Source organism: Pteropus medius, unplaced genomic scaffold (assembly GCF_902729225.1).
Source record: "Pteropus medius unplaced genomic scaffold, Ma_sr-lr_union100, whole genome shotgun sequence".
In the NCBI taxonomy this organism is placed as follows: Eukaryota; Metazoa; Chordata; class Mammalia; order Chiroptera; family Pteropodidae; genus Pteropus; species Pteropus medius.
Window position 1 is genome coordinate 3,544,345 of NW_024343733.1, and position 11,639 is coordinate 3,555,983.

At 56.3% G+C, this 11,639-nt stretch overlaps 1 protein-coding gene across 1 annotated transcript in view; it reads right to left on the reverse strand.

Moving 5' to 3' along the window:
• The window catches only part of TESC (tescalcin), a 45,657-nt gene that overhangs the window by 6,022 nt on the left and 27,996 nt on the right, over positions 1 to 11,639 (reverse strand). The window contains exons 3-4 of the mRNA XM_039868154.1: positions 7,136 to 7,216; positions 1,432 to 1,603 (exon numbers count right to left, since the gene is read on the reverse strand). Of these exons, the coding sequence (XP_039724088.1) occupies positions 1,432 to 1,603; positions 7,136 to 7,216 (253 nt within the window). The remainder of the gene's footprint in view (positions 1 to 1,431; positions 1,604 to 7,135; positions 7,217 to 11,639) is intronic.

Consider the following 11,639-nt stretch of genomic DNA (forward strand, 5'->3'; position numbering starts at 1 on the left):
CAGGAGGGTGACCTCGGGCAAGAGCCTCGCTTCTCGGAGCTTCGGTTTCCTCGTCTATACAATGGGATGATGACACATCCCCCACGTGGTAGAGCAAGGTATCCGTGGGTGACGGCTGGGGGGTTAGGGCCCAAGACCGCCTGGCACGCTGTGAGTGTGGATGACGTGATGGCACCGTTGACGTGAAGCCAACCCAGTGTTATGTCACAGCACTGTCCTGATGGAGCCCGGGGTGGCCAGCACCTTGGCCCTGTGGCAGGCCCTGGGCCCCACTGCCTACATCCCAGAACCCAGCTGCTCTGAGCTTCCCCTAACGGGCATGAGGGCCGTCAGCACCTCCTCTGGTCATTCCACTCTGGGTGACATCCACTTTGTTCCTTTGCTGCTATCGCTCAGCACCCCACAGCTAATGGAGGCCGATGTGAAGGGATGTGAAGGGAGGCAACCTCTCCACGCCCTCAAGCTCACGAAGTCCCCTGCGCTGGCATTTGTCCAGCACTGACCAGAGCCCCTGCACTGTGCAAAGTGCCGCAGACATGCTTCCCTCTCATCTTCCAATGGGCTGCCCTGAGCCCATGTCTCAGACGGGGCTAGCGAAGCTCATAGGAGCCACGGCGTTTGCCCACAGCCACCCTGTGAAGTGAGGACAAGCCAGGGGATTGGACCCGAGTCTGTCTGATTCCATGACCCCCACAACCCCTGATCTGGCCCTGCCTTGGTCTGGAGCCCACAGGACAGCCTCGGGACACCCAGCCAGGGCAGTTCCCACCAGCCCTCACCCAGTCCAGAGCTAAACACAGCCCAGCCTGTGTTTCCGTTTTCCTGCTGACCGGTCTGCCTCAGGGGGAGGTCGAGAGGGATGTCAGGAGCCATGAGAAAGTCCACGGGGAAGGGAGATGTGACACCAGGCACCCTGGGTCCCTGTGCTGCTGGCTGGCCTGGATCACAGCCAAGTGCGCGCGGCAGCATGGAGCAGGTCACCCGAGACCCGCGGCGGCCATCCCGCAAACCCGCGCACCGCGGCGGCTCGTGGGCGAGGGAGGAAACAAGCTTTCAGGGGCCAGCTCCTGTGCACCAAGGACGCTGCCTGTGCCATCTCATCAAGCCTCAGAGCCAGCCACGGTTCACAGCCGGCAGCCCCACATTCCCATTCAAGGTCACAAAGCCGCTTAGCAGAAGGGACCGGACTGGAACCCAGGTCTGTTTGAACCAAAGGCCTTGTTCTTCTCACATGACCTACAACTCCCTTCTGTCTCCAGAAAACCACCAACCGCCGAGGGGTGCTTGTGAGGCTGCCGCCACGGGGCACCTTAGCGGGAGAGAGACACCAGCAGTGTCCTCTGCGGGTGCTGGAATCGGGACCGACCTCCCGAGGGAGGGGGGCCTGCGCTCCCCAACCTGACCCTCCCCTCTCGTGCTCGCCCCGCCCGCCTGCTGCAGAGTAAGGATTGGGGGGCACGCACATCTCAGCTTCTCCTTCCGGCACAGCTGCACCTGCTCTTCGTCCATGGCGGTGTCGATGGGCCGGAAGTAGGCCATGATGGTCAGGAAGTCCTCGAAGTCGATCTCGTCGGCCAGGCCGCTGGGCCCCTTGCGAAGGTTCCTTTGGGAGCGGTGAGAAGTGTTGGAAATGAATTAACTGGATCTTGTCATTTCACTACCAACAGCTCAGAGAGCTCGGCCCTTTGGGGCACGCAGCCCACGATGGCTGTTCGAGCCTTGGGTTCCATTTCCCAATTACCTGCTCGTGGGGGCCCGCAGAGGTGGGCACTCGTACCAGGGGAAACCCAGGCACTGAGGAATGCAGTGACTCTCCGAGACCCTTGACTCTTTCCTTTAGATGGGGGTGGGCAAACATCCCACCAGCCACCTGTTTTTTACATTTTTAAATGGTCGAAAAAATGTTTGGGGGTGGGGTAAAAACTCCAAAAGAATAATAGCATTTCCAACAAGTGAAAATGACATGAAATTCAGATTTCGGTGTCCGTAACTTTAACGGCACATGGCCGTGCCTATTCATTGACATATCACGTGTGGCTGCTTTCATGCTACAAAAGCTGGGTTGAGCACTTACGAGAGACCCTGAGACCACAAGGCTCACAAAGCCTTAAAATAATTATCCGCTGGCCCTTTGATGGAAAAAGCTTGCTGACTCCTGCTCTCTATCAGCTGTTTGAAACTCTAGGGCAGCGATCAGCCGCAAGCAGCTCTGAATCGTGTTTACTACCAAAGTGCAAAGTTCACCAACGAGTTCAGGTTTTTTAACAAATATGGGCAGGTTTGAGGTTGTCTCTATCGACGGGTTTTTCTGAAGGGGCCAGAGAGGGTGGTGCTCCGGGCGGGACCCAGGGAGCATATGCAATGCTGGGTCTGCCCTGTGCCCAGCACAGTGCCTGGCACACGGCAGGTGCTCAGCCAATGTGCATGAGAGCCACCCAGGGCGGGTCCCGGCACAAAAGTACAGTTGTTGAGACAACAGCTTAGAGACGACCCCGACCAAGCAAACACCGGCTCCCGACCTGCTGCCGCCAAAGGCTCATCAGTAACTGACTTAAACCATGACAGTCTGATGGCTGCCGGAGCAGGCTGCCATCGGGCTGACAGGCTGAGGGTTCCCCGCCCTCACTGTGCGCCCTTGCAAAGGGGCAGCTCTCCAGCCGGCCCGGGATGACTAACAGTTAAGGGTTAGTGCTTAAAATGCACTTGGGTCCCACCCGGGTCACAACTACCTCGGTTTAAAGGAACATGTTTGTGGTTCTCTCGTTAGGGTCCATCTACTCTTTTCCAGATACCAACTGTCTCTTAAGTATGCACCACACTTCACAGTTTCCAGATTTTCCCAGTCCCAATTTTCCATTCCAGGAGATTTTTTCCAGAAAGAGGTGGATCCCAAGCCTGGAATAGGGAAGGTGGATCATGGAACTCCAAATCTGAGAGAGGAGACGAGATGCTCCCTCAGACTCAGGAAGTCCAGTCTTCGAGTGTGTTTCTCCATCTCCCCTTAAACCTTCTATCTTATAAAGCTCCCCGCAGCTCCTCCCAACAGATTCTCGACGTTCCTGCTCTCAGGTCAGGGGCACAGACCAAATTTTCAGGGCATAAAAATAGCCCCTGGAATTATCGGGTTCCTCAGAGGCGCTGTGGTCGGCTCACGTGTCCTTCCCACGTGGTTTGGGCTGAGGCAGGAGGAATTAAGATTAGCTTCGGGGAAAATGTGATCAGCCCAGGAAGGCAGGCCACGTGTCCTTCTCAGAGAAGGTCGTGACCCAGGCTGCTTTGCCATCAGGACCCGATTTGGGGAGTGGGGTCCCTGGGAGGTCCACAGGGGACAACACCATGGTCTCTAAAGGTGACGAGAGTGCAGACGCTGCAGAACCCAGACCTGGCACTTGGAGCCAGACCCACCTGCTCTCTGCCCTCATTTCCACAGTGGGGCCCCCAAGGCCACGGTCGGTGGACGGAAGAATGGGGGCTACATCCGGATCTGCAATCCAGCTCTAGAACAGGGCAGCTCTCATTCTTATGGCAAAGATGCTGATTCACAGTGACATTTCCCTTGCTTAACTTCCCGATGATCCTGTAAGGAGCGGAGCTCCTGGAGGTGGAGACAGACTCTGCTCAAACTGTCCTCCGAGCCCCGCGCCTGTTACTGTCCTGTTCCCGAAGGGTCTTGGGAAGCAAGGCTGATGCTGGTATTTCTTGACAAGAAAGTCCCGGCTTTGGTGACCCTAAAGTGCTCCCTCATCTCCTCGTCAGAGCTCAAAGGACCAGCTGTGAAGGATGTACGGGGGTGCAGGCCCTTGGCTGCAGTGTCCAGGGTATTCCGGGTCTGGGGGGCCTTTCCTTCATCTACCCTCCTCAGTGACCTCCAGGCTGCCTGTCGAGTCACCTGATACCTTCTTTTCTCCACACCCACGTTCTCTAAGCAGCTGCCACGGCTGAGGCCCCAGGGGCCACGGGGGAGGCTCACACCACACCCTCCCTGCCCTGCACACCTCCTCCCCTTCCCCGGTCACTGTCCGATGGCAGTTCCCTCCAGGTGGTACCTCACAAGCGGCCTTTGCTGCAGACCCAAGTCTCCTCCACTCCCCACATCCTCTTCGTGTCTTCTCTGGGATGGTCCCCTTCTTTCCTGGCACCCCCCACCAAGGCCTGGTCCAGCCTCCTCCACCCCAGGGGCACCCTCCACCCCTGTACTCCATGGGAGCCAGACTGTACTTTGCAAAATGCAAATCGGACCCTGCTCTCCTGTGCTTGACGCCCTTGGAGGCCCCCAGCTCTAGGGTAACCCCCGCCTGGTCTCCCAGGCCCCACTGCCTAGCCCTTGCCACCCCTCCTCGGGGGCCCTGCAGGCTTGTTTCAGTGTCCACCCTCTGGGCACTCAACATTCCTCCGCTGAGTGACGTCCCTTCCTCCATCCTTCAGGTAGCCAGCCTTCCCACGGCTGTCCTAACTTCAGAGCCTCCAAGAAAGCAGGGGGTCTGTACTGCCTCCCGGATGCTGCCCCAAAGCCAGAGGGCGGTTTCAGCTCCAGCCCCTTTCCCACACCCCGTCTCCTCCGCGGAGCAGTGCTTGTGGGGAGCCACCCAGCGGACACCTGGATCCCTTCCCCAGGGCTGAAAACACGGCTCCCGCGGGTGACAACTGAGAGCCAAGTAACACCAGGTCGGTTTGTTGTTGTTTTGTGTTTTTTTTCCTAGGAATTACATATAATAAAAGGCACACATTGTAAGTTGGAACAGATGTAAACCCACCTCCGATGAAGGTACAGAACGTTCCTCGTCCGCCCCTGAAGTTGCCTCCTGCCCTTCTCCAGTCAAACCACACCTACCGCCCCCCACCCACCCACCACCCCGCAGAGGCAGCAAGGGCCCAAGTGCAGGCCGGCCAAGGCCTCGGCCCAGAGGAGAGGCGGGGTTCGAGGGTGCTAGGGCCATCGTCCTCCCCTCGCCTCGGTTTACCCAGGACTGGGGGAGACGCCTCCCCACCAGCTTTACCCCACACAAGGCTGGGACTCTGAGGCCTGGTCACAGCTGACCAGGTCTGCAAGGGGGGCTTCTGGATACACATGTGCACACACACGCGCTCAGGCATGTACACATGTGCACGCACACACACCCGTCTCACGTCAGGCACCCTCTAGGCTCTCGTCGCTCCTAACCATCTTCCTGTGATGCCTCCGACTCTCGTCCCCAACAGCCTGTGTCGGCTCCACGTCAGGGCCCACCTCCCGCCCTGGCACCCCGCTCCCTCCCCTCCTGCTCTGGCTCACTGCCCACCAAAGAGGCTTCCTCAGGCAGAACCAGGATTGAGAAGGAGGTGAGGGTAGGGACCGCCGAATGCTACTCTAACCTTCGCCGCTGTGTGACTTCGTCGCGTCCGCCTTTGGCAAACGTGACAGTTTGCTGTGACGATTCCTGGGGTACTGGCTCTCTCACCTCCACCTCCAGATCCAGCCTCCTTAGGTGTCTCAAAGCCGCTCACTGCTCTCCACCTCCACCCAGCAGCCCTGCCTCCAACCTGGGAAACTGCGGTACACACCCCTCCTCCCTCCCGCCTCTGTCTCCTACAATACAGTGGCAGCCAGGTGACCTCTGCAAAATGCAAACCTGGTTCACGCGCCATACCCCACCTTAAAGCTCACCAGTGCCCCCTCCGCCACTGCTGCTGGGCTGAAGTCCCCTGCAGGTCTAGGGCTTGCATGGTGTAGCCCTGCCCTCCCCCACACCTCCCACCATGCTCCAGCCAGGTCTCCTCTCTGCCACTCATACTAGCTACATTCCCTGTGCCACTGGGCCTTTGCACGTGCTGCTCTGTTCTGGAACACCTTCTCTCACTGCTTTGCCTTGCTAACTCTTGGTCACTCTCTCCTCAGTTCTTACCCCTACAGGACCTGGAGGAGGGCCTCTGTATTTTCCGGGGCAGCCTGAGGACCATGTCCCCCACCCCATGAACAGATGAGGCTCAGGGGGACTCGGAGTCTTGCTCTGGCCCCAAATCCTTGGCACAGCCAGAGTTGAGCAGTTCAGGGTTACATCGCTTGAAACGGGTCGGGGAAGACCTCACCCGCCTATGGCCCCACAGTCGGTTCCCTTCCTCCCCCCTCCTCCCCATGGCCCGTGTGTGCCAGCGATCTCTGCGGCGATGGAGTCAGGCCCGCCGCCCGACAGCCTCAGACTCAGCGAGTCTCCATCTGGTCGTGTGAGTCTTTCGACTCCAACCACACATTTGAGCTCTGGTCTGAGCCTCAGCTCTGGGACGCCGGCCAAGGTGTGCCACCTCTCTGTGCCTCAGTTTCTCTGTCTGTACGCCAGGGTGATGAGCGCAACGGTAGCTAACCTAGTGCTTTAGCACGCATCATCGCAGCATCCCTTCTCGGCAATGCCGCGAGGCGGAGGCGATTATTACCTGTTTTATAGAAAAGGAAACTGAGGCAGCCTCCCAGACAGCCCCCGATGATCGCTGCCTCCTGTATTCAGGCCCCTGGCTCAGACCCCTTTCTAAGTGTGGAGTGACCTAATGACGCACTTCTAATGAGAAGAATACAGCAGAAGAGATGGGCTACCCCTTGTGAGATGAGGCTGCAAAGAGACAGTGGCTTCCATCTATCTCCCCCCCTCTTATTTGGACGACTCTCTCACCCTGGGGAAGTCAGCAGCTGCTATGGGTGAGTGGCCCTATGGAGAGGTCCCTGAGATGCCATCTGCCAACAGCCACGTGAGTGAGCTCGGAGGCAGCCTTCCCTGGTGCAGCCTTCAGATGACTGCAGCTCCAGCTGACTTGAGCTCGAGAACCCAGCTAGTTTGCACCCAGATCCTGATCCACAGAAACATTGAGATAATACTCATTGTTTTAAACTGCTAAGTTTGGGGGTAATTTGTTACGCAGCCACAGCTAACTAATACAGAGACCTAGCAGGACTGAGCGAGCTGCCCAAAGTCACTTAGCTACAAATCCAGATGTGTACGACCCAAACCTATGCTCACAGTTCCTACCCAATACAGCCCCCTCCTCTTCTTCGCATCAACTGAGGGGCTGTTCTGTGCACACAAGGTTCTGTGAGAAATTTCAAGGGCAAAATGCTTCCCCAAGGACAAAGTCACCTGCCGTCCGGTGTTCCAGGAAAAGGACCCACCTGTTGTCAAAGAAGGCACGGACGATTTTGGATCGGATTGGGTTGAGCTCCAGGTCAGGGACGTTGTTGAAGTTCTCCTTGCTGGGTTCCAGGAAAGAGAAGCACCGGGAGACGAGGGAGAAAAGGAAGCAGATGTCAGACAACACGTTCACTGGGCTGTATTTTTTATCCCGAGCAGACCCCGTGAGAACAGTCCACAGACGAAACTGGAACACGCCACACCCATCTGCCTCCTCCACTAACTTTCCGACTGGAGGTGCCGGGAGGATCTGGAGACTCGAAGATGTTTTGGGGAATCCGATAAACGTCCTGGACATTCACCTCCAGAAAAATGCACCCCATTCCAAGGTCAAAGGCCACTTGAGGCCCATCGCAGACCCCAGGCAGAGACACCCTACTTCAGCCATTAAGCAGTAGACGACCGGCTTGGAGATTCGGAAAACAGTCTGTCAGGTCCTCGGTGGGTGACATGTGGAGTTACCGTGTGACCCAGCGATCCCGCTCCCAGGAGTGTACCCAGGAGAAACGAAAACACACGTCCACATAAAAACATATGCATGAACGTGACGGCATTGTTCACAAATGCCATCACGTGGAACCAACCCAAATGTCTGTCCACTGACAACTGGATAAAATGTAGTCTAGCCATATAATGGAATATTACTCAGCCATAAAAAGGAATGAAATGTGGATACATCGTGCAACACAGATAAAACCTGAAAACGTTATGCTAAGCGAACGAAGCCAGACAGAAAAAGCCACATAGTGTATGATTCCATTTATATGAAATGTCCAGAATAGGAAACCCCATAGAGACAGAAAGTAGATTAGTGGTCGCCAGGGGCTGGGGGGTTGGGAGTGATGGCTAAGGGTACGAGGTTCTTTTGGGGATGATGAAAATGTCTAAAAAATTGACTGTGGGGCTAAATGCGCAACTCAGAAAATACTAAAAGCCACTGAAATACTAAAAGCCGTTTAAATGGGTGAGCTGAAGGGCACGTGAATGGTATTTCAGTAAAGCTGTTAAAAAAATAAAGATGCTGACTTGGGAGAGCGTGAATCAAACACAGCTGCCCTGTCGCTGGGCACAGGTGTCACTGGGTTCTCAAGGCTGTGGATTTGCTGGAACAGGGGCAGGTAAGTCCCTTCCCTCCCTGACCTTTCCACATAAGGCCATCCTTTGTTCTCAGGATCTGCTTCCTGCTCACCTTTTTTGTCCGCTCCATAGATTTCAAGGGGCAGAGGCCTTGGAAGACACCCAGGGCACAGGCCGGTAAAGTGATCCCAGGGAACCGGGAGGCACACCCGGGGGGCGAGGTAGAAGGACATCTGCTACTTCAAACAATGTCCAGGGGTGGGAAGTGGGGAACAGGATATTCTCTGGATTCAGAACTCAAAACTAGAAGACGAATACCATATAATCTCATGTATATGTGGAATCTAAAGAAAAAAAATAAACAAACGGAAACACACACACATGGCTGGCTCCTGTCCTGCCTCCACCTTACAGAGAGGACCCAGCCCCAGGCCTGGAACAGCCTCCGTGTTCTCTGCCCACTCTGCTGCTTCCTGTCTGTCTCTTGCCCAGGGCTCCTGACTTGGCTTGCTGTTGGCATCCAGCCAAACTCAGAGCCGGTGTCGGTAGACACTGACATTTTAGATTCACGAGAGCCCAGTTCTGAAAAGGAGGCACACTCGGAAAAGCGGGCCAGAGCGAGAACATCACTCAGCCGTAGAAACAGATGCAGTCCTGACACACGCTTCACCGTACGTGAACCTCAAAAACACCACGCGAAGCGAATGAAGCCAGGCAGATGGTCACACGTGACATGACTTGGTTTCCATGCAGTGTTCACCGTAGGGAACTTCAGAGTCAGAAAGCAGATTGGCAGCTGTCAGGGGCTGCGGGGTCGGGGGCGATGGCTAAGAAACACGGCATATCTTTTGGGGGTGATGGAAATGTTCTAAGACTGAGTCTACAGTTTAAATGGGTGAACTGTGGAATGTATGAATGATACCTCGATAAAGCTGTTAAAATATTTTCCTAATTTAAAAAAACAAAAAACACCAAACAACAAAACAAAACGGAGAGCGCCTGCAGTAAGTCTCCATTTACATGAAGGACAAAACGTGCCGACACTTAGACGCGGCTCGATGTCAGGGTGACGCTTGAGTCTTCGGGGCTGGTGACCGGGAGGGAGCGTGAGGGGGACCCTGGGGGCAGAGCAGGTCCTGGGTGTGGGGGTCACGGTGTGTTCGGTCTACGAAAGTTCGTCTCACTGTCTCCTGTCACTTTTCTCTACGCACGGTGTACTCCCCACGGCGCGAGCTTGGCCGTCCTCCCCTTACTCATCAGGCAGAGGTGACCGCAGGAGGAAACAGACAGGATGTCTAGGTCCCCTGGACGCGGTGCGGTCAGGTCAAAGGGGCCGTGTGGAGCCTGAGAGGGACCGTCGGGGAACAGAAAGGAAGCAAGTGGCTGCTCTGTGGTTGGTTAGCACACGAGACCCCAAGCCCTCGCTGGCTGTCATTGGCCAGGGAGTCGTGGCTTCTACTGTCACTCCCAGCCTCAGCTTCCTCATCTGGGAATTGGACGCAAAACTAGCACTGCCCATATCAAGGGGATGTGAAGCCAAGCACCCCCCGGGGGCTGGTCAAGCTCTGCCCCCCACCGGGCAGGGGGTCCTGGTGAGCCACAGCCACGCCTCAGGGCCCCGAGTTCTTGCCTGTAAAATGGGGAGGGTGGGAATACCCGGGTATTCCCCTGGTTAATGATAGGACTGCATGAGAGAAACACACGTAAGATACTTAGCATACTCCCTGACACAGTGAGCTCTTAATTTGAAAGAAGTAATAACGGCAGTAACCTTCCATGCACACCCAAGGTGCCAGGTAGTTTTAAGAGCATTGCATTATTATCCTATAAAGTAGGACATATCTCCACCTTAAAGATGGGGAAACCGAGGCAGAGGGGTGAAGAAACTCCCCACTCCTAAGAATGACACCACCTGACTTAGGCAGCACACGGAAACCAGCGGGAGCAGCCGCTCGTGAGTCAGGGCTGGCTGTCCGGTGCTCGGGGACACTCCCAATTATTAGCCAATCTCCCTTTTCAACGCACTGGGCACACGCCTTGTGCCCAGAGCCTGGGAAAGGCTACCTGCAGTTCACCACCCCACAAATGCTGGTTCCGGTCTTATTTTCTCTCCTCCTCACCTGCCCCCAGGAGCCCACTGGGCTGGTTGGACCGGCTCAGTTGAAGGTGTCTGAGCCATGAGAACAGGCCCTGCTTCACGTGGGGATAGGTCACTGCTCTCAGCTAGGGCTGAGGCATGCCGGCCACCAGCCCAGCAACGCTGCCTCAATGGCCAGTGGGGTTGGTTCACTCACGAGGGCTCCAGGGGCACACAGCCTCTGCGCCTCCTCCAGTAAGCGGGAGCCCTGTGCTATCAGCTTCCCCCTCACGTCCTGAGGGCTCTCTCTGGGCTAAGTGCCTTGTGAGCACTGCCACATGTAATCGCCCACACGTGCCCACAATCTGCATTTTATAGGAAAGAAAATGAGGCCCAGGCAGGTGCAGCGACTAAGTTACAGTCACATAGCGAGGAGAGGAGCTGCGAATCCCGCTCCGACCAGCGCATACACTGCCTCACACCTGCTTCTTCCTGCCGGCTGTACATTGTTACTGTAACGAGAGAATAACAGGTCCCCATGGGCGCCTGCTCCCACCCAGCCTTCAGAGGCTCCATCCAGGACCCAGAAAGAAGCGTCCAGCCCCCATGGGAAGGACGAGACTGAAAAAAAAAACCGCCGAGGGCGGGCTGGGTTCTTCCTCAAGCCTCGTGTTGTGGGATGGTTTCCGGCAGCTTTGAGCCTCAGCTCAACTGCAAAGTTCTCTCTTTGAGGGTTTTGGGCTTGGGGCTGCCCCCAGCCACCACCAGGGCGTCCTAACCCCAGAGTTGAGGATGCAGTGAGGCCACAGATCCTCAGCCTGGAAGTTCAGCCTCCTCTCCAGCCGCTGGTCCAGGGCTCCAGGCAGCACGGAGGATGGCCACGGGATTTTCCTCTGCCGGCCGACCCCCTCCCTGCACTCACTGGTTAGCTTTGGACGTTTCCCATATGGGGCTGTAGGATATTAAACAGGGCGGGCGCTGGGGCCCCATGGGGGCTCATGAAGGAGGAACCGCATCTCATCTCATTTAGCATGCGTCTTCCCAGGGCGATGCCAAGCTACTCAGAGTGTGGTCCCTGGACCAGCAGCATCAGCATCACCTGGGAGCTTGTGAGAAACGCAGTGTCTTGGCCAGTCCCAGACCTTCTGCATCCGAAACTGCCTTTTAACAGGCTCCCCAGGGAACCCCTGTGCAAGTTAATGTCTGAAGTGCTGGTCTCTTGATTTCACAGTGCTAGGAATTCCCTCGAGGCACTGGGCGTCCTCCCAACCACATGCCCTAGCTGCCCGCTCCCCTCTCCCCACCACACACACACACACACACACACACAC